The following is a 20,398-nucleotide window of genomic DNA, read 5'->3' as shown; positions in this document are numbered from 1 at the left end:
ATGTGTTATCTACAATGTTTGTCTATCAAAGGAAAAATACACATATGATAGGCTCCAGAAGCATGTCTGGTCTCACTCATAGTGTGTGATTGTGGTGGTCTGGTAGTGTCTGCTGCAGAAGCTACAAAGGGACAAGACTGAAATGCTCTGGGAGTTGAATCAGTCAAGATCTAGAGCACAAATTCATTTTGATCCGCTGATCTGAGGCCTGTACTAAAAAACGTATCACTCTGTCCAATCCCATATGAAAGAATAACAAAATAGCAGCAATGCCATCTCTCTGTTCGTGACATTCTCGCGAAATGGTGATAGATTTACAGCAACTTCTTTCGTTTTTTAGCTATTTGAGGTATCTGTTAAACAGATTGTTGCATTGATTTCTGGGAAGACAGATGGTGGTGTGCATGCTTCAAGACAACTGAAGGAATGAAGAATTGTTCAGCTCGGTAGATCAAATTCGGTATAGGCCTTAGGCTACATTTTTATTGCGTGTAGGCACATACGATCTCAGACATATTTTTGAGTAGCTTTGTTTTGTTTCTGGCCATAGTTGAAAGTAGATAAAATAGAACGAGGTGCTTGAAAATGAGACAAAATACCATTTTTCATGCCAAAGCAATAAGACAAACCCAAGGAAAACTGTCTGCTTTGTTTGTAAGTCTTTAAATGGTTGGGTGATTATTGCAGACAACATATTATATCATTGTATCATATGTACATCCAGAATGCATTCAGACATGTGGCTGTATCCTGATAGAAATGTTTATATACAGGATGAACCTTTAAGATTTAAATCATTCCAAAAGCATCTAGTTGCTATTTTACATTGATTGTAAGTGTGCTGTTTTCTGTTTGTACAGTTTTCCAATAGAGATGTCAATTTGCCTTTGGCATAATGTATTTATTTTTCTCTTCTTTGCTTTATCATTCTGAAATGTGCACCCTGCAGTCTTTTCAGCCCAGACTACCCTATACAGCCCTGTGCTGCCTTGTGTAGCCACTGGCCTTCCAAGCGATCATTATTTGCTTTGATTGACACTCTGGGATGGTGTGCATTTCATTGATGAGAATTTTAGAGCTCTGGGGCTCGTGATCCTTAGTGATCGGTGGTACGTCACCCTGCAGCCATCCCAGGGGCGACAGCTACAGATCAGTTTCAAATACTCTGTCGCTTTCATCACCAAAGGCAAACTAACTTAACCTGACAAACAGAAGTCTGCAAAGCTGTGGGTAAAGTTACCATCAGTGCACAAAACCTTTAATTCTGCAGGATAGAAATCGCTGAACTTTTTTAGCTTGAGTGATTAGCCCAAGACAAGAACCAAAAGGAGGTTAGAGTATATAAAACTGCTTCAGCAGTCCTCCTTTAATTGTAATCAGCGTCTGTAGATCACAGAAATATGGTAGGATAGTTAAAATTAAGTCTTACAGTGGAGCTGTTAAGTGTTAGGTGGTATCATCTGCATAAAGTGCTTGAAAATTAAACTGAACTGAAAATTGTGCGAGGAATTTACAAATCTTCCTGCATTTGAGTTAATAAAAATAATATGCTTAAATAGTCAGATTGTCTAATGACATAATAAGCTCCAAAGAATTATCTTAATGGGGATTTTGATAAGTAGAAGGCCTTAATCCCCCCCCCCCCCCCCCCACCACCACCACCACCATTTTTTTACAAAGAATAATTTGTGTGCTGCAAAGGCCTGACCTTTTATCTTAAGTTCTTTAATAACACTAATGATTTTATTAAATGAAGTAAAGGAACATTTTTCTGTTAATGTGCCTTTGAAAAGGACTAAACCACGCTCCTATACTTTATATTAGTTATGTAATGACTTTACCCCAGTAAATAAATTGTTAGATATCTGTTATTCTTGTAAAACTGAGCGTACTTAAAAGAATGAGGCAATGCATAATGCGTATGGTGCTACAACCAAGAAGAGTCTCCTCCACCTGTGCTTTGAGACTGTTGACCATGCGGGAACCTTACGGTACGACTGATTCCCATGTCAGAAAATGTTTGAGGTGGGCGCTCGAATGACCTCTGGGTCACATTCCATGCAAAGTGACTGTGCGGTCATGCTGACCATGTAGATGTTTAAATAAGAAAAAAAAATGGCAATCAGCAGCGGGTGGAGGGGGGAGAAGAAGGAGGTTAGGGGTAAAAAGAACTTGTGCATGAGGTACGGTCAGCTGGGAAAGTGCTTGAAGGTGGGTGTGTGCAAAGAATTGAAATATGTTGAAGAGATGCGTGTGTTATCTTTTCTCCTCACCACTAACCATCCAGTACCTCCCCTTGCGGTGTGTCGTCACCAGATGATCTCAGGGCCTGAGAGGAGCTGCAAGAGAAAATGGGAGGAAATCTGATCCATATGGTGGCACTATAAAGGTCGTCGCTGATTTGCAGCCTTCATCAAAACCTGGTCAAGACTTCATCACTTACTCATGACTAGGACCCTCCTCTCGCACCTTGTCACAGTGCACTGAATGTCTCACCAGTCTCTCTCTCCAGCAGAACCAGTTATCTGCCTGACCCTTGGGGTGAGGGGTTCATTGCAGCAATCTTCAAAACTGATTCTTCTTTGAAAGGTAAAGTATTTGCAAGTTGGAAAGTTTTTGAAGATTTCTCATGTTTTGCATGAATTAATCAGCATGTCCCTAATTTTTTATGTTGCCTCAGATATGAAGATACTGGGTCCATTTGTTTTCTTGCTCTTGCTTGGGGGACTGTGGTGTCAGAACAACCGTAATGCTAAAGCTACTGGAAAGTCCACAAAGAAGTCTAGTGGGATCCAACAAGGTGATGCTGGCCAGTCTGCCTCCGCAGCTGATGTTACTTCAGGAAGCACTGGAAGAACTGGAAGCACCTCCAGAAACACCGGAGGCTCAGCCGAATCAAGACAGGAAGGTGCTGCAGGGACTCGTGGAGCTGGACAACAGACAGATGATATGAGGCTGCACTACCTCACAAACACACAAGTTACATGTAATGATGGGACAGTAGCTGGGTGAGAAGTTCTGGTTGTTTTTGCTCTTTAATGTCTGTTTCCTGATTGAGTCAGTGATTTTACAAAGATGGTTTATCTTCTGTTTCTCCTCATGCTCATTCATTTGTTCTACAGGTTTTACCTAAAGGAATTCAGAGGAAGCCGCCGATGGTTGTTATTTCTGGAAGGTGAGTATTTAAAACCCCATATGGTTAATTTAGTCCCCTAAGGTCAGTTTGTTTTAGCGTGACACCCGCTCATTGGAATCTTAATGTGGATGTCATCTTGTCCTGTCAACTTTTTTGGTTGCTGCGTGTCACAGACTTGAATTGAGGTTAACACCGGGGGAGTGTCTTCCAAATTTACTTGTACTCTGATATTGAACACAAATCATTTTCCTGCATGTTACTGAGTGACAAATCAGCAAAAATGAGCAATCTGCATGCTGACAGTTTGTAAATTAAAGAGATCATTCTAGTCTTTTGCTCAACTGTGAATTATTATTGTTATTATTATCTTTTTTCAATTTTATTTATATAACACCAAATCACAACAACAATTGTCTCAAGCTGCTTTATATTGTAAGGTAAAGACCCCATAATAATACAGTTAATGCATACTATGGTCATGTTAGTGTAGCAGCCTGCAGGTGCAACCATTGCTTTCACCATTCCTCACAGGCCTGTGTGATGGGCTAACAAGGGTGTCCCTATCTTGGATGTGAATGTCTAATATTAGTGTCTATTATATTTAGGTGGCTGGTGCTGCTACAGCAGAGAGACCTGTGATTACAGGTACCAAAATATCCCCCGACTAATGAGCTCATCGGGGTGGCCTGAAACTAAAAGAGGTTAGTCAGCCGACAGTGTTTCAGAATGCCTTTCATAGACGTTTCCACAGAGTTGCTTTCTTTGACTAGTGAGGCAAGTGGACATCTGTTTAATGAGCGATTGTTGGATTTACAGGAAGTGGAATATTATCTTCTAAAGCTGAGGACAACCCACACTGGCATAACACAAATATTGTGTAAGTACCTGCATAGATGTGCTTTGTATTTTTGCGGTTAATGAAGGTGTATAAAGACAACTTTTTCTTTGTTCCCATAGTTGTTGTATTAATTAATTTGTGTACATAATGGGAGACACTGCAGGGGAGTAGGATTAAACATTCAACTTACAAATATGAAGATTGTTATTTTTTTGTATTATAAATTTTCTGAACTTTGATGTTTGAATATGTAAATGAAGTGTTATCTTACTAAATAGACACTTCATAAACACATGTTTGTACATCAGAATGAAATGTTTTTACATCAAGATCTTCTGTCACTTTATATATATTGAAACCCTCTTGACAGAAAAATAATTTTTAGGGAAGAATATTCAGTAAATCAAGATATAATTGGTAACATTTATAAAGAATGTCTTTGTAAAAACCTTCGAAAATTAAAAAAATTGGACTAAAACTAAGGTTTTCTGCGTGTAAGTGCTACTGAGTATGTGTATTTTCTATGGATTCTTTACTCATTCTTTAAAGGAGAAAAGTTATAGATGTTTTTATTGGATGTCATAAAACTTCTCCAGTTCATCGTGTGTCCTTGGGCAAGACACTTCACCCGTTGCCTACTGGTGGTGGTCAGAGGGCCCGGTGGCATCAGTGTTCGGCAGCCTCGCCTCTGTCAGTGCGCCCCAGGGCAGCTGTGGCTACAATGTAGCTTGCCATCACCAGTGTGTGAATGTGTGTGTGAATGGGTGGATGACTGGTTGTGTAAAGCGGTTTGGGGTCCTTAGGGACTAGTAAAGTGCTATACAAATACAGGCCATTTACCATTACTTACATTGAGAAAAAATATGCTGAATAAATATTCACAAATATCTGTAAACATCCAGGCCAAAACTGAAAACTGAAAACAGCTATATTAAATTAAATTAACTTAAATTAACACATAAATGTGCATTTTTTTCTGTGCACTAATCTGAGAAATGCTATAAAAAAAACTTGTTTTTAGCTGTAAGGTCGCTTCCTGAAGCTGTTTTAGGTGATTTTTTTGTGTGTGAAACGTTGGATAAAGTGTCTAATGTTACAGTTCCTAAAATGATTGTATCGAAAAACAACAACAACAAAAAGGTTGCATAATCAGGGATTCAGCAAACATATCTTCTTAATGCAGCTGGTAATATGCTTGACTTAAAAAGGATTGAAAACACAATTCCTTGTGCGTGCAACACTTTCAGTGACCCTTTTTATGTCAGACAAGATTACTTAATTATGCAGCACAACAACAAAACTGTATCACCGATTAATGACGAATAAATAATTTATTTTGTTTTCTTTTCCCTTTCTTTCTTTCTTTTGAAGATTGTTTTTTATGTTGAAATGTCGAGGATGACTTTAGTGATCGCACAGCCTGAGGAAAGAAACGTCTGAAAAGTCTGGTGGCACAGCAGGATATATACTGCGTGGTGAACTGGCATATGCGTGTAGTGTTTTGGGTGATATTTTTAACTTTCCGCTTTCATCCATGCAAGCAATTTTAATCTTTAATGATAAAGTTTCGTTTCTGAAATTCAGCAACATGCAGGCTGTGTGATCAAAATAGAGATTTGCCACTTTCTGATATATGACAGAAGTTGTCAGCTCCAGCCTGAGGTGATTTTTATGGGGGAGGGAAGAAACCAACTTCAGGGCCTCCAGCTTTAGTCTAACAAATGTGATTGTCTTCTTTATGGCAGATTCATCCCTTACTGTTCCAGTGATGTGTGGAGCGGCACTGGGCCTGCACCAACACCCCCTTCCAGGCCAAGACAAGGCAGGGACAAAGTCAGAGATAGGAATACAAATGCAAGTAAGTTTCCTCAAATCTTTTACAATAAGGTAACCGTAGCTCCTTTGGATACAAGAAAACATGTATTCTCTAAATGTTCAGTTAATTAGAGAATACAAATCTTGTCATACTTGTCTTTACTATCAGCTGAATATAACTTCATGGGATCCCTAATCATCCGTGAGGTCATCAAAGATCTCATCCCTAAAGGAATCAAGCAGGCCAAGGTTGTCATGCTGTCTGGTAGCAGGTGAGTTTGTTTTATTGTGCTCTGATGGACAAGAGTCTCTGTACCATCTGGACCGTCTCCATATCTACCATTAAAGTCCTATTTTGGGTGCATCCTCTTGTTAACAATGAAGATGTTTACAGTCAACTGTGATCAGTGACATAATGTTTATTAAAGGGCCTTGCCCTGTAATGGTGAACATTCCTCCCAGGTTAGCAGCATGGTTCTTGAGACGTCCCCGGGCCCTAAAACAGGATCAACTGAATGTGAAACCTGCTAAATGTTTACTTCCCCGCTATGAGCTGGCATGCACTGTCAGTTTGATATCCTAAACAAAAATGTCACCCTCAAAGCCAAACTATTTATTCATTTTCTTGGCTCCCCTGCAGCGCTGGTGGAACAGGTGTTTTGCTCAACATTGAGAGGGTGGCCAGTCAGCTCCAGCAGCTTGGTGCAGAAGCTCAGGTCCGAGGCCTCGTGGACTCAGGCTGGTTTCTGGAGAGCAAGCAGCAAAGATCACCAAACTGCCCTGAGACAGTTTCCTGCTCACCTGAGGATGCTATCAAGATTGGACTCAGGTGAAGACAATATTTAGATCTCTTCCTATGCCCGATGTAGGATTTGGAAATCATATTATTCGTGAATTTTATTGATTAACTGTGCATTATTATCTCAGGCTGTGGAATGGGGTTGTTCCTGACAGATGTCGGCAGCTCTTTAAAAGAGGGGAGGAGTGGAAGTGCTTCTTCGGTCATAGACTATACTCTACTTTGACGTGTGAGTGTTGACTGGTGTCTTTGTTTATGATGATGTTTTAAATTTAAATGCACACCATATGACATGACTTGAGCAGTTCAGAAATAATGAGCACTGACATATTAGAACTGTGAATTTCCTTCACTCAATCAGTGAACAGACTGATTCCCACGCTGATGACATGATAAGCCAATGTAAGTTCATCTGGACTGCATCATTTTTTTAGAGGCCTTCTGAATATTATAGCCCTCGATGCAAACTTTTAAGATCTTTATTGTCACATATATGGAATTTTAAAGTTGCTAAATCAGCAAAGCATATAAAAGCACGTTTAGTCAAAATCTCCAAATCAGGGTCTGAAATTAAAGAAAAGAGATTTTCTATGTAAATCTTGAAACTCTAACTGCTACGCTGGTGCGTAAACTTTTAGATCATGACATTCTGAGTTGTATTCACTGTAATCATTGAAAAGGGGGCCAGTGTGGCTAGTAACAGTATGTTTAACTGGTGGATTTTTTCATTTTGGCTGTTAAATATAAAAACTTTTTAGAGACTGGTCTAAATAACAAATTTAATCACCAACTGAGGCCAGCGCAAAAACCTGCAGATCTTATGAAATTGTACACACAGAAAGAAAAAAAAAGATCACGAACATGGCGGTGAACATAAATCCAAAAGACCCTACGTAGCTCTTCAGGTAGTTCCTGACTTTGTTTGACCCCTACTCATCCAGGGGAGTGTATATATCTGTGTGTGTGTGTGTGTGTGTGTGTGTGTGTGTGTGTGTGTGTGTGTGTGTGTGTGTGTGTGTGTGTGTGTGTGTGTGTGGATACAGCTTAATAACTGGCAGGAAGTGACTAATAGACTTGATGGAATTTACTGATTTGATCAACTAAATGTTATTTTCCCTACAGCCCCTGTGTTTATTGTACAGTGGCTGTTTGATGAGGAACAGCTGAGGGTGGAAAACATCTATATAGGGGGACAGAGCATGTCTGAGGAGCAGTGGCAGTACATACAGAACCTGGGCTTGGAGCTCAAAAACTCCCTGAGAGATGTTACGTAAGTTCCGTAGAACTTATCATATATTGACGTCTAAACATTACTAACATTAACAGAACATAAAAACTGTATGTTTAGCACTCATTGATTTCCAGCCATTTCCTGAAATTGAAATTAAGCCCTTTCGACAACACGGAACTGCTTTTTAGTGTTTTCTTTTAATATTCTTGACCATTGATAGTGGCAAATACAATCATTCGTTTTAATAGATCAGGAAATCAATTCAATCTACAATTTATAATTATAAAAAAATATTTTAAAATAGAATTGGTGACTTTAACAAAATGTAATAGAGCTTGCAGAGCAGTGGTGGTGAGCTACTATCCACTTTCCATTTGTACATTTACATATCAAAGCCTGTAACTGTTGAGTGAACTGCCAGCAATTTAAAACAGCAGACAATCAAATTCTATGTTAACATCCAACAGTTCCTTGACGTTCTCTGTGCCATCTATGCATTCCTGTCAAAAGTCGTCATCACGCAGTGACTAGATTCAAATCTTACTATAGCTAGTTGAAAAATAAATCAAGATGGATTTTAACAAATGCTCTCTCTTTGCGTGTCTTTTAGGGCTGTATTTGCTCCGTCCTGTCTCTCCCACACACTAATTACCAAAAGGTAAGAATGGATATTCAAGTTCACCTGGCACCCTTGTTTTTTCTCCCCAGCAGTCATATCTACCCAGTGAGCTCATGCTGCTGTTTTTGTTTTGCTTGTTCATCAAACCACATTGTCACCAAATGCCACTTCACACTTTCTCTAGCCTCCCAGTACCACTTTAACATAGAGATTATTTAGTTGTTCACATGGACATTGATGGGTCATTGCAGTCTTGTATAAGTATACTTAGTTATGCTGAAGTGAGTGCAATCAAAGTCAGGAGCTGAAAGTTCAAGGTCTTTTGTAGCTTTGTATGCTGCAACACTTGCAGTTGCAAACCTTAAAGTAAAACAGTTTCCTGCCATTTGCCCTTTTCTGGTCCTTAATTACTAACTCTGACAACCTTCCCATTTTTCTTTCTTTATTTCTAATTCATAACTCCTCCTTCTTGTTGTTCCTAAAGTAACTGGACAAGTTTTCAAGTTAGAGGCACGTCTCTGCCACGTGCCCTTCAATGCTGGGACAGGAGTCTGGAAGCAATACGTAACAACAGGACCCCGGCTAAAGGATGTCCTTTTCACCTCGTGGATTCCTGTCAGTGGCCACAGTGTAACCCCACCTGCCCAGCTTTGGTGGATAAGACCACCCAGCAGGAGCTTACCTTGCTCCAGATGCTGGTAGCCATGGGTCTGGACCTCCAGAGGCTGGGCCTGGATCCCCAGGGAGATGCAGATTCTCTTGTCAGCATGGTCAGGAATGGTGGCTAAGTGTGAAAATTTAGGGTACACGAAAGGTTAGCCAGAGGCTTAATAGATGAAAACAAATGTGTTGAAAATTTAACGTAACCATAGAAATGCTGTAGAAATCTGGTTACTATGTCTTGTGCTACTCAGCATTCCATTATGCTCCACATGACTGTTCACTTTGAGACTTGGCTGGAGGGTATGTCACTGCATCTGGGTTTGAATGGTTTAGTGGGCCCTCTACTGGACACCAGTGGAAAGAGGTGTTGCAGCTGTACTGATCAACAAGCTTAGTGTTTAGCAGATGGCTGTGCATAACCTCCTACAACACACTTTCAGCCTGATCACTCCACAGGAACATGTAACATCAGAGCATGGTAGTAGAGTTGTAATGAATAGAAAGTACCTGAAAGCTGACGGAGACACAAACATTTTGCTCAAACAAGATAGAAATGCTTTTGTGTTCATGCAGCTTTTAGCAGTTAAACTTTATACTCTTTATCTACAGTCTGTTTTAGTTATTCACTGATTTCCACCATGCATTATTGAAAAATACAGAATCTGTCAAATTTCTAGTAATCAGATTACTACATAATAATACACAAATGAGCTAAATGTTCAACTTTTTTGGAGAAAACATATCAAAAAGTTTCACTTACTTTTACTCAGTAATTTTTGGTGCACTTAGTTCCAAAGACACTACCGATTTTGGTGACTTAGTTTGAGTGTGTAGATTCTGATGCTATGCTGACATACATATATTTATATATATACATATATTACATAGTATCTATACATACTTTCTATGCATGCAAAATAGAAATGTGATTAGTTATTGTAATATTTCTGTGTAGGGCAGACAAAGGTGATCAGTGACCTACCACAATAATTTGTGAGTTTATTCAAGGAAAAAAACACAGTTTTGACATGTGAACTTATTAATGTAAAAAAACAAAAAACAAAAAACGCTGCAGTTACTCACTGCACAGTTGTGACAATCTATGTCTAGTGACATACACAGACATAATGCAACTAGTATTTCATAGGGCTTAATATTGCAGTCCTTCATTGTTGTTAAAGCATGATTTTTCATAATGTTGTGCTGTTTTTGCATTTACAGATAATGCTGTATCTGTATGTTTTAATTTCCTTTAGGTACTGCAATAAGGGTGTTGCACGTGTCAAAATGTGGAATAAAAAATATGATGTGGATCTGAGAGTTTGCACTTTGCAATCTGTTTTATTATACTCTTCACAGAGTCTGAGTCAGAATACACATTGAGAAGATTCAATAATTGTTGAAAGTATATTTTACAGTTTCCTTCTATGAGGAGCACCAAGTCCATAGAGACTGTTAGCAAATGTGAGAACAGCAGAAACAATATGAAATAATGACATAAATGATGGTGTTTAATTCAGTTCAGTTCAATTCAATTCAGTTGAGTTTTATTTGTATAGCTTTAAATTGTAAGGATTTATTGTAAGGTAAAAAACCTACAGAGAAACCACCAATAATCAGATGACCCTCTGTGAGCAAGTGCTTTGACAAAAGTGGGAAGAAAAAACTCCCTTTTAACATGAATATATGCCCCTTTTTTCTTTACTCACCACCAAGGTAGCACACTGGCTGTACTGTCCTTCAAATTCCAGGCTAAGATAATCTCTGAGTCCTCATTTATGAGAATATTTAAAAAACAAAAATCAGAGTCTTATTTGCCTAATGACCAAAAAAGTGTTCCTTGAAATTGGAAATTTTATTTGCAACGGCGTCAACAAATCTTACTAAGTAAACACAAGAACAGGAAATGGCGTTGTTTTTAGTTAGTGTGAATATTCACAAATTTGTCAACATACAACCATGACCAGACATATTCACTGAGACATGACATTGAGAGTTAATTGCCTTTCCAAGTCTTCAATTTACAATATCTATTCTGAACTTCAATATTTTCCCTGGGCAAAACAAACAAACAAACAAAATATAATTTTGGCTTCTCTCGTATTTCCTAAGGGGTGGCCAGATCAGATGGATCTGCATGTTTTATTATATGCTGGATGCCCTTAGCCAGGTTTAGGACTGGAAATAATAATAATATTGTGTACATACTCATGTATATTTTCATATTCATATATTTTCACTTTTAAAAGCACTCATAGTTAAGCTCCTGGATATTAATGCAGTACACTCATCGTCCCTTGGGGACACTGCTTTAAATTTCACATTTATACAAAGCGCTTAGGGACACTTGACAGTAAAGTTATTTATTTTTCTGAATTTCATCTTTGTTTGAGGTCGAAGAAAGTGGCCCACTTAAGCCCACAACTATAAAAAAATAAGACGATTTTTCCAAACCTGCCAAACAAAATAAAATATTAGTTACTTATAAATGTCAGACTTCTTATAAAACGCTGGCAGTTTTCAGGGACAAAATAAACATGAATTTTTCGGTACGTGGGCATTGTTGGGGGAGTTTGGGCTTTGGCGCTGTGGGCCATCTCGGCTTGAAAAAGTCTCGACCTTTTTTCCCATAATGCACTGCAAGATTTTCGTACTTCCTCTTTCCGCCATATTGCAGAACCGGTAAGATGTGTTTTTACATCGTCACCTTCAATCTTTTAAGTATCTAAAGCATCATATTGTGAAATAATCCATAAGTGAGTCCATTTCGAAGTCAAAGTTGGTAGTAATGATTTGGGCTGATTATGGTTTCCATTAGTGAAGCGGATTCATAATTTTTGTCCTGTGTTAGCGGGACTGCCTGGCCCCGGGAATTGGTGCGTTCAGGGCGGCTTGATGGCTTGATAGCTGTTAGCTTTGCTCCCAGTTATGCGAGTTTCAAATGTCCAACGAATAAGACATTTTAGCTGTCCGTACAGGTCTGTATATGGTACATATTGTCGATAATATTTTGACCGTTGTAACTGCAGAACTAAGGGCACTACTTACTGTGGCGTTTGCATTTGGATAAGCTAAGTAGCTAATCTGAGTGCTCATGAATGACCATGCTTCAGTGGAAGGCTCCGTTTTTCCTCTCTTAGTGTAACTGAAGCCACAGCATTACTTGTCAAGAGTAAAGTGTGAGCAGTATTTAACCTGCCATCTCTGGAAAATATTAGCCGCCAGGCTCATAATTGTAGACGGAAGGAAAAGGGTCGGCATGATTCGTGTTAGCAAGGTTTTGCTAACTAGGCTTTCTTTTACTTAAGTCCTCCTTTGTAGTGTAGTGAGCATTTTTGTCAAATTCACTGAGTTGTTTTTTTTTGTAACGTTTCACCATCAGTGTTCTAGTGTAGTCTGTAGAGCGTCGATGGTGATGATACTCACTAATTTCCTTCTTGTCCAGGCCTTTGGATCTAATGCTAAAAGTCTTTTTTGTGTGTGTGTCCACAGGCATCATGGTGCGCATGAACGTTCTCGCAGATGCTCTCAAAAGCATCAACAATGCTGAGAAGCGTGGGAAACGTCAGGTCCTCATCAGGCCCTGCTCCAAGGTTATTGTGCGCTTCCTAACCGTCATGATGAAGCACGGTGAGTGTCATTATGTTAAAGGTGTATGCGTTCCAAGTTGATACTTTATGCACCACATGCAGTTGTAAAGCATCTTGAAGGGCTGACTGCTTTGTTTGTGTGTACAGTTGGTAAAATTATAACTTCAGTTTAATTTGAGACCTCTAGAAGCACCCTGATGTGTTTAACTTAATGTGTATAATAATTATGCGCATTAATAACGTGTTTAACTTAATGGTCTTTGTCATTTGTGCCTTGCAGGTTATATTGGTGAGTTTGAGATCATTGATGACCACAGAGCCGGAAAAATTGTTGTCAATCTCACAGGCAGGCTGAACAAGGTAAATATAACCAACCTGCACTGTTATTCATGTCACTTCTTTGATAGTTTTAAACACATGCTTTGTTTCTTTTGCTATGAACGACTGAAGGAAATATAATTTTATGTTAGTGCCATTTAAGTTAACTTGGGTCTTAAAGGGCTTCTAGTGATAATGGCGACAGAGAAGCTGTTTCTATACAGTCTTTACAGTTATGTACCAATAAGTCAGTGGCCATTGTTTTCATTTCGATATGTTAAACTTGGTTTAACTCTTATCATTGTCTAGCCTTGCTTGTAGCTTTAATGCTTTGTGAATGGAGTCTAAACCACTCTTTCTCTCTTGTCAGTGTGGTGTGATTAGTCCACGTTTTGATCTCCAACTCAAGGACCTGGAGAAGTGGCAGAACAACCTGCTGCCCTCAAGACAGTTTGGGTGAGAACTATTTGTCATCACACTTTGAATGCAAAAACCAATAGAAATGAGCAACCAGGCATTTCTAAGTGTATTTTGGCCCCTAAATGTCTCTATATGATGAGTGAGGCTCTGGTTTGAAAGGTGTGCCATTTGCTCCTCTGATGCCTTCTCTTTGTTGGCCCTGCCTGACAAAATGGTGTAGTTGGTTAGTGTTTCAGGTGGTTAACTGTGTCGATCCATATGTCTCGATTTGTTATGAGTAACTGTAGCATAAGTATCGCCGTTTGTCGCTTTTAAATGTTTTGGGCACAATGCAACTGGACAAAGATTTATTTTGTATAAGGCAGCCACAAGTGGATGTTTTTATTTATTTTAAATTGCACTCTTACCGTATTTTCACGACCATAAGACGCACTGTGCTAAAAGGCGCAGTCTCAGTTATGTGTGCCATTACTGTATTTAACACACACATAAGGCGCACTGGATCATAGGGCGCATACAAGTACCGTATGCGTATTTAAAAATAAAGCGGGAGCAAACCTGAGTTCGGTACCTTACTCACATTTTTATTACCAGTAATCATCATCAACAACACACAAGCATACAAGTGTGCGTATTTAAAAATAAAGCAGGAGCAAAACAAAGTTTGGTACTCACATTTTTATCATCAATCAAACCCATCGAAGTCCTCATCCTCTGTGTCTGAATTGAACAGCTGCGCTAAATCTTCATCAAACATGCCAGGTTCACTTTCTTCACTGTCAGAGTCACTTTCCGTGCCGTGCGGCTCCTCGGAAATGATGCCGGCTTTTGCGAAAGCTCGAACAACAGTGCCAGCAGACATGTTAGCCCAAGCATCTACAATCCATTGGCAAATTGTGGCGTAACTCGCCCGGCGCTGGTTTCCACTCTTGGTTAAACTGTGGTCTCCATCGGTCATCCATCGCTGGATGTGTTTGTCGCCGATGTGTTTGCTGCAGTAGGAGCGGAAGATGGCCAGCTTTTCCTTATAATCCGCTGGAAGTTGCTGCGCTACCGTAGTCCTGGTCCGGATGGAAAAATGGCACCGTTTCATAAAAAGTGAAAGTGAAACTGCTTTTAGCCGAATGGTGACCGTCGAAACGCTTCTCCCGCTCGTTCTTTGCTCGATGATCGCCTTATGTCCGCGGAAACTCAGCTGCGTCTTCTTGACCTGCCGGAGCTTGTTTTCCAGCTTCCTCCACTTGCGAACCATCGATTCATTAATCTTAAATTCTCTCGCCGCTGCTCGATTTCCATGTTCCTCCGCGTAGCTGATGGCCTTCAGTTTAAACTGTGCTTCGTAAGCGTGTCTCTTTGCCATTTTCAGGGTTGTTAAAACAACGATGTCCTGCATAACGCACATACCTGTTCTTTTATACAGGTATGTGCAATAAAGTCAACGCACACACTTCACCCTTTAGCGTTCTCATGGTGTTCTCTACTACGTCCTCCTTACAACACACAGGGCGCACTGCGCTATAGGGCGCGCCGCACTTTTTGAAGAAAATCTAAGACTTTTAAGTGCGCCTTATGGTTGTGAAAATACGGTAATAGTTTTTCAGACAGATGTGTGACTAGTACAGAACTATACTAGGCCCATCGATCAGATGGCTACCACACTGTTTCTGTAGTCCTGCACACATTACATTGTTAATGTGTTTCCCTGTTGGTTGGATGATCTGTCTGAAAGATCATTTTACGATCTGTTACAGTTGTGATCTAGAGGGCAGAGAGGACATTGCTGCTGTCTCAGCCTGTAGCTGAGTTTAAAGATATGCAGCTGATTGAAGTGTCTTCATAAAAAAAACAGCTTTAAGAAGCATTAAAAACCTGTTTAATGCTTCTTGAGCAGGTGGTGTGATAAAGTACTCTAATTGTCTTTTTACTCAAAGGTTTTGATGTAGTTTGTGCTTACAGTAGGGCTGTAATTTAATTTTATTTACAATTTTATCTCCAGGTACTATGAAAACAGGATGAAATGACTACTTTATTTTTTACATTCATTATTGCTTCCCTTACCCATGTTTTATAAATCACTTGTGTACATTTATTTTACTCTGTCACTCACAGTTTAGTCTCACTCTAATCAAGATGACTAAAAGATTTAGTTGTGAAGATCTAGCTGGATGAAGTAAAACAAGGTTCCTGGGGGTGAGCGTGTCAAAGGATCCTTAAGTTTCCTTTGATTCCAAATTGCTCAGGGTCACTGACTTTGTCGGTGTTGCTTTCAGTAGCGAATGACAGTTGGCCTTCAGCTTTAGCTGATAGTTGAGCTGTTCTCCCCCATGGTGGTTCTCTGAGGTATCCAAATGTACTTTTGGCTGTGTCGTCTCCTTTGTCTGCGCCCTCACCCTCCGCCCTGTATTGGTAGCAGGCCAGAAATCTGTTGTCCTTGCGACACCAACTTTATCATTAAAAACATCTCTAAGGCCTAACTCACGACTACATAACAGCATTACCAGCAACTTTTAAATTAGAATTTTTTTTCACTGTACAGATCAAAGAAATGGCTTCAGAAAGCAGAGCAATAAAGACTTTTTAGTTATAGTTTTTTTTTTAAAAAAAAAAACATTACCCACCTTGACTCCACTGTGGCATTACTGTGTCTGACAGAGAGGGAGGCTGCAGCTGTTATCATACGTGTGGCTGGAAAAGAACTTTGGCTGAATTTTTATAAAAATTTTGGTTCCCACACATGCCCCTTAATACGTTTTGCAGATAACACTCCCCCAATTTGAGTGACATCTCATCACTGTTGAGGCCTAAAATCTGTTCAGCCAACTTGGTGTCACCCCTGTGACACTCCCCCTCCTCCTCTTTCCTTTTTTTCTTTTAATCAAGCAACTGAGAATGAGTTGGCTTTTTTGGTGTCTGTCCACTGATGAGGCAGCAGCTCCTCTAAAGACTGCATTTAAAGAATTAAATGTCCTAAACTAATAATTACAGCTTTTTTCTTTTTCTTTTTTTAATGGTAATATGATGCAGTGTCCCAAAAGGTTGAATCTGTTCATCTGGATGTAGCGTTTTCAGTGGGAGAATCAACCTTTTGGGATTTACTTACCGGGATGATTGAGCATACATTGAGACATGATGCAGTGTGTTACCTTATCCTGAGGTTAAGGCTACATTTAGCGTTTTGCTTTGACAAATTCCATCAGCATCAGACTCGAGAGCACAGACTTCACTAAAGCAGCCAAGCATACTTAACTGCTTCAGACATGTATGTTGACCATGTACATGTATGATGTTGTGACATCTTTTGCAGACAGTATATTGCTTTTAGCGACAATGTCAATAAATGTGGCAAATAAACTTGTGATTATTATGCTCTGTCAAGCATGACAGGAGAGCACACATCGTAAAAGCACATCAGTATTAGAATGTGGGTGTTTTACACCTTTGTTATTGGACAGTAAGGAATTAAACAGCAGCTATGTTTGAACAAATTAACACTGCACCGATTGTCTACATACTTACCAATGTAACTCCGCTCCTTTGTAAGGGTTTGAGTGGTTGGTGTTGGAAATAAAGGGCATGGTGCGTGCCCTGGATGGTGTACAGTTTGTACTGTTGTTGGCTCTCTTGGGTGCATTTGGACTTAATTAGGAAAGAACGAAGTATTTTCTTTCTACACCATAAAATCTCAACAACGGATTAATTTTAGCAGACTTTAGTACTAAACTCCAGCAACGCAAACACACTGTAGCACTTCACAAACTTCAACCAGCTCTGAGGTGAACGAAAGTTTAACTTTTAAAGACCTGTGCTCGTAGAGCTTTTGGGACAACTATGGGTAATAACTGTGAGGCAAAATATTTTTATACTTTGCTGGAAATGCAACATTAACAGCAGCACTTCAGAGTCCCATATTTTACTGCAAAGTATACGCAGACTCAAACTTGTTTTTACAAAGAAATATTTGGTAAATTTTGATTAGAATATTTTCGTATGTGGACACTGAATTTGAGCCCAAGCTTTTAATTTGGGAGATAAAGGTCTTTGTTTTTGGAGATCCTTTTGTTTTTGAATGGAAATGCCAAAAATGAGCGTGAATAGGATCGAGATTGTTGTGACAGTTGTAGTTAAGCTTTGATGTGTTAAATTAGAGCTGGGCGATACGAGATTTTTTCATATCACGATATGTTTTTTTCATTTCAGGCGATAACGATATATATCACGATATAAGCCAAATAACTATATTTGTAAGATTTAAATGTGCCGTTGCTCACAAGTAAAATGTGAAATAATCAGCAGCTTGTTTTTATTTAAATATTTATTTCCCATAATAAGTTCAACAGGGTAGATGTACTTAAGGAACATGAGACTTTTTCAGATAAATAAAGGCAAATATTGCAAACTACACAAAAGGCAGCCGCTAAAGCGGTTAAGTTTCAAAATAGAACAAACGAAACAGACTAAATTGTCAATTCCACTTAGAAACAAAATATTAATTCTAAAAATAAATCTTAGTTTGTTTTACAGAAGAACAGACAAAACTGACTAACTTTTGTCAATATCAAATAAACTGAGAACTAAAAGGAAATTCTCAATCTCTCCTTGTTGTATAGCTTAGCTTTTCAAACAGCTTTAACAGTTACTTTAGTCTGACAAAAGCCGAATGACGAATTAGCGCTTCCAGTCAGAGACTGAGGCTACGTCCACACGTACACGGGTATTTTTGAAAACTGAGATTTTCCGTTTTCGTTTTAAAAAATAATCCCGTCCACACATAAAGGCAGAAATGAAGGAAAACGCTGCTATGAACATGCCAAAGCAGCAGGTGGCGCTAGATTCCTAACCGTGCAGAAATGTTGGCCAATCAGAAGTCTAGAAGCCTCGGTGGGAAAAAGTAAACAAAGCTGCGGCATAGAAGCAGAACCGAGTCGTATGTGTGGACGGACAGTAACTGTGTGTATATGTAAGCATTTAAACACTGCAGAGAGTACAATTAACAGTAACAGTATTGTAGAAATTCATTTCACCGAAACAATAACGTGGCGCACAGTGTGACGCATGCACCAGTTTATTGTATTTCCAGACTTGCTTTCGGCACAATTTACAGTGCACGCTACTCTGTTTTTTGTCAGACTTGAAATAGCCGAAATACCTTCACACTACGGAACTTCTATGGCTCTTCCGTTCGACAATCTCTCCGGCGTTGGAACCATCATCTGTTTTCTCTTCGGTCACGCTCGGTTGATTTTTCTAGTCGGCGCACTCATTTCCTCCATTACCCGCTGGCTGCTTCCCAAACAAACACACGTGCGGCTTGGCACTTGTGCTGTACGTAACAAGTCACGCGACGTGACGCTGCGGCTGTGATTGGTTCAGCTCTGCGCTACTTAATTTGGATTGGCTGACCTTTTTTTTTATTTTTTATTTTTATTTTTTAAGAGGACAAGAGCGGTGAAGTCTATCGCGATAGTTTAATTTCTCTATCGAGTAAAAGTTATATCGCGATACATATCGTTATCGTTCTATCGCCCAGCCCTATGTTAAATGCAGTTGCTTTTGGAGCATGAAATCCATAGTAACCTGCAGACATATTGGGCCCAGTTTGCATCAGCCACTGACTCTCTATTAAAGTATGGGTTAATATTTCAATGGGATTTTTTAATAGCTTTATTTGAATATTTTGCAGCTTCTGTTTAGGTAAAGCGCAGAAGGGTAAAATATAATGTAATTTTGGGAGTTCTATATAGAAGTTGGTACTTTTTCTTGTTAAACACTCCCATAGCTGGCAGCAGTTTCACTTAATGTTTTGGAAGATGCAGTCATAAATGTGCTGCACATTTTAATGCTCTGTTTGACTCTTGTTTCCATAGATACATTGTGCTGACCACCTCAGCTGGCATCATGGATCATGAAGAGGCCAGACGAAAACACACAGGAGGCAAAATCCTTGGATTCTTTTTCTAAAATGTAAAGAACTGCAAATAAAAAAAACAACCAGAGGAAAGCTGGCAGGCTACTGTGATTTCTTACGTACAGTGAAGTGTTTGAGCCAGGACTTGAAGTGTGTGCTGTTGGCGGTTGATGGTTTGATTTCTTTGATAACTTGACGTGTCACTGTGGCACTACAATTAATGTTACTTAATCATAATTGTACAAAAGTAGGCTCAATGAGCAAAACAAGAACATGAATCGTGTTCAAAGGTTTGAACTACCACACAAACCACATCAACTCCAGAAATTGGAGATGTATAGTAAAGTGGCTTCAGATAACAGCTAAGCCTGAAAGTCCACAAAGAAACCCAGTAACTGCTACAAATGCAGTGCAGACAAGACAAAGTAATTTTTCAACCAGTTTGTTCCTCGGTCAAAGCTCCAATTGGTTTGAGAATTGAGAAAGTGATGATCTATTGATCAGTCTGCCCGCAGGCATCACCTGAAAGCATGTGGCTGCCTATTGAGACAACTAGAAACCATTTACACAAAGTACGAGTGATTGGATTTTGTTGTGACCTGGGAACAGACCCTAGAGGACTTCATCCATAAAGCTATACGCTGACAGTGGGTAGATATTGAGTCTGGGCTCAGGAAAAACCTCAAATAAATACATCTGTGCCGTACATGTGCCCCCCCCTCTAATGGCTATTAGAAGCTGCTGAATCTTTGCTATAGATATAACAACTTGTTTGAAGGGGGAAAAACAGCCCCCCTCCTTTTGCCTTTGCACACACTGAGACTTTTCCTAGGAATCCTTTGTGTATTTGGTCTCGTCCCCATCCTCTTTGAGTATGGCTGCTGACCTTGCATAAGACACTGAAGAGACAAGGTAACAGGCCTGCTAATGCAACAGTTCTGTTCAAGTGCTTCTTGTGCGCGAAGAGCACACAAACTGAATACCTCATGGGTTCACAGCACTTAACTGCTATCTTGTAAAATGGGGGGGGGGGGGGGGAAACAAACTTGAGCTGGCCCATGTTT

General features: G+C 39.5%; 2 protein-coding genes across 2 annotated transcripts; both read left to right on the top strand.

Annotated features, from left to right (window-relative positions):
• The first annotated feature begins 2,491 nt into the window (after nt 1-2,491).
• notum2 (notum pectinacetylesterase 2) lies at nt 2,492-10,387 on the top strand. Its single transcript, XM_086297688.1, has 12 exons — nt 2,492-2,589; nt 2,681-3,008; nt 3,123-3,175; nt 3,742-3,837; nt 3,953-4,013; nt 5,720-5,832; nt 5,959-6,061; nt 6,430-6,618; nt 6,717-6,817; nt 7,711-7,858; nt 8,430-8,477; nt 8,923-10,387. Exons 2-12 carry the CDS (start codon nt 2,683-2,685, stop codon nt 9,224-9,226), a joined length of 1,542 nt encoding a protein of 513 aa, XP_086153814.1. The 5' UTR covers nt 2,492-2,589; nt 2,681-2,682; the 3' UTR covers nt 9,227-10,387.
• A 1,274-nt stretch (nt 10,388-11,661) lies between these two features.
• On the top strand, nt 11,662-19,427 carry rps15a (ribosomal protein S15a). The gene is made up of 5 exons (XM_086296715.1): nt 11,662-11,783; nt 12,594-12,731; nt 12,972-13,051; nt 13,380-13,465; nt 19,294-19,427. The coding sequence occupies exons 2-5, from the start codon at nt 12,599-12,601 to the stop codon at nt 19,385-19,387; spliced, it is 393 nt and encodes a 130-aa protein (XP_086152841.1). The 5' UTR covers nt 11,662-11,783; nt 12,594-12,598; the 3' UTR covers nt 19,388-19,427.
• The last annotated feature ends 971 nt before the right edge of the window (nt 19,428-20,398 follow it).

Source organism: Aulonocara sp. 'chitande type north' Nkhata Bay, linkage group LG6 (genome assembly GCF_057382095.1).
Source record: "Aulonocara sp. 'chitande type north' Nkhata Bay isolate Kocher_YH1m ecotype deep benthic linkage group LG6, A_spYH_male_GT1.1, whole genome shotgun sequence".
Lineage (NCBI taxonomy): Eukaryota > Metazoa > Chordata > Actinopteri > Cichliformes > Cichlidae > Aulonocara > Aulonocara sp. 'chitande type north' Nkhata Bay.
This window is presented reverse-complemented; position numbering and strand designations above follow the sequence as displayed.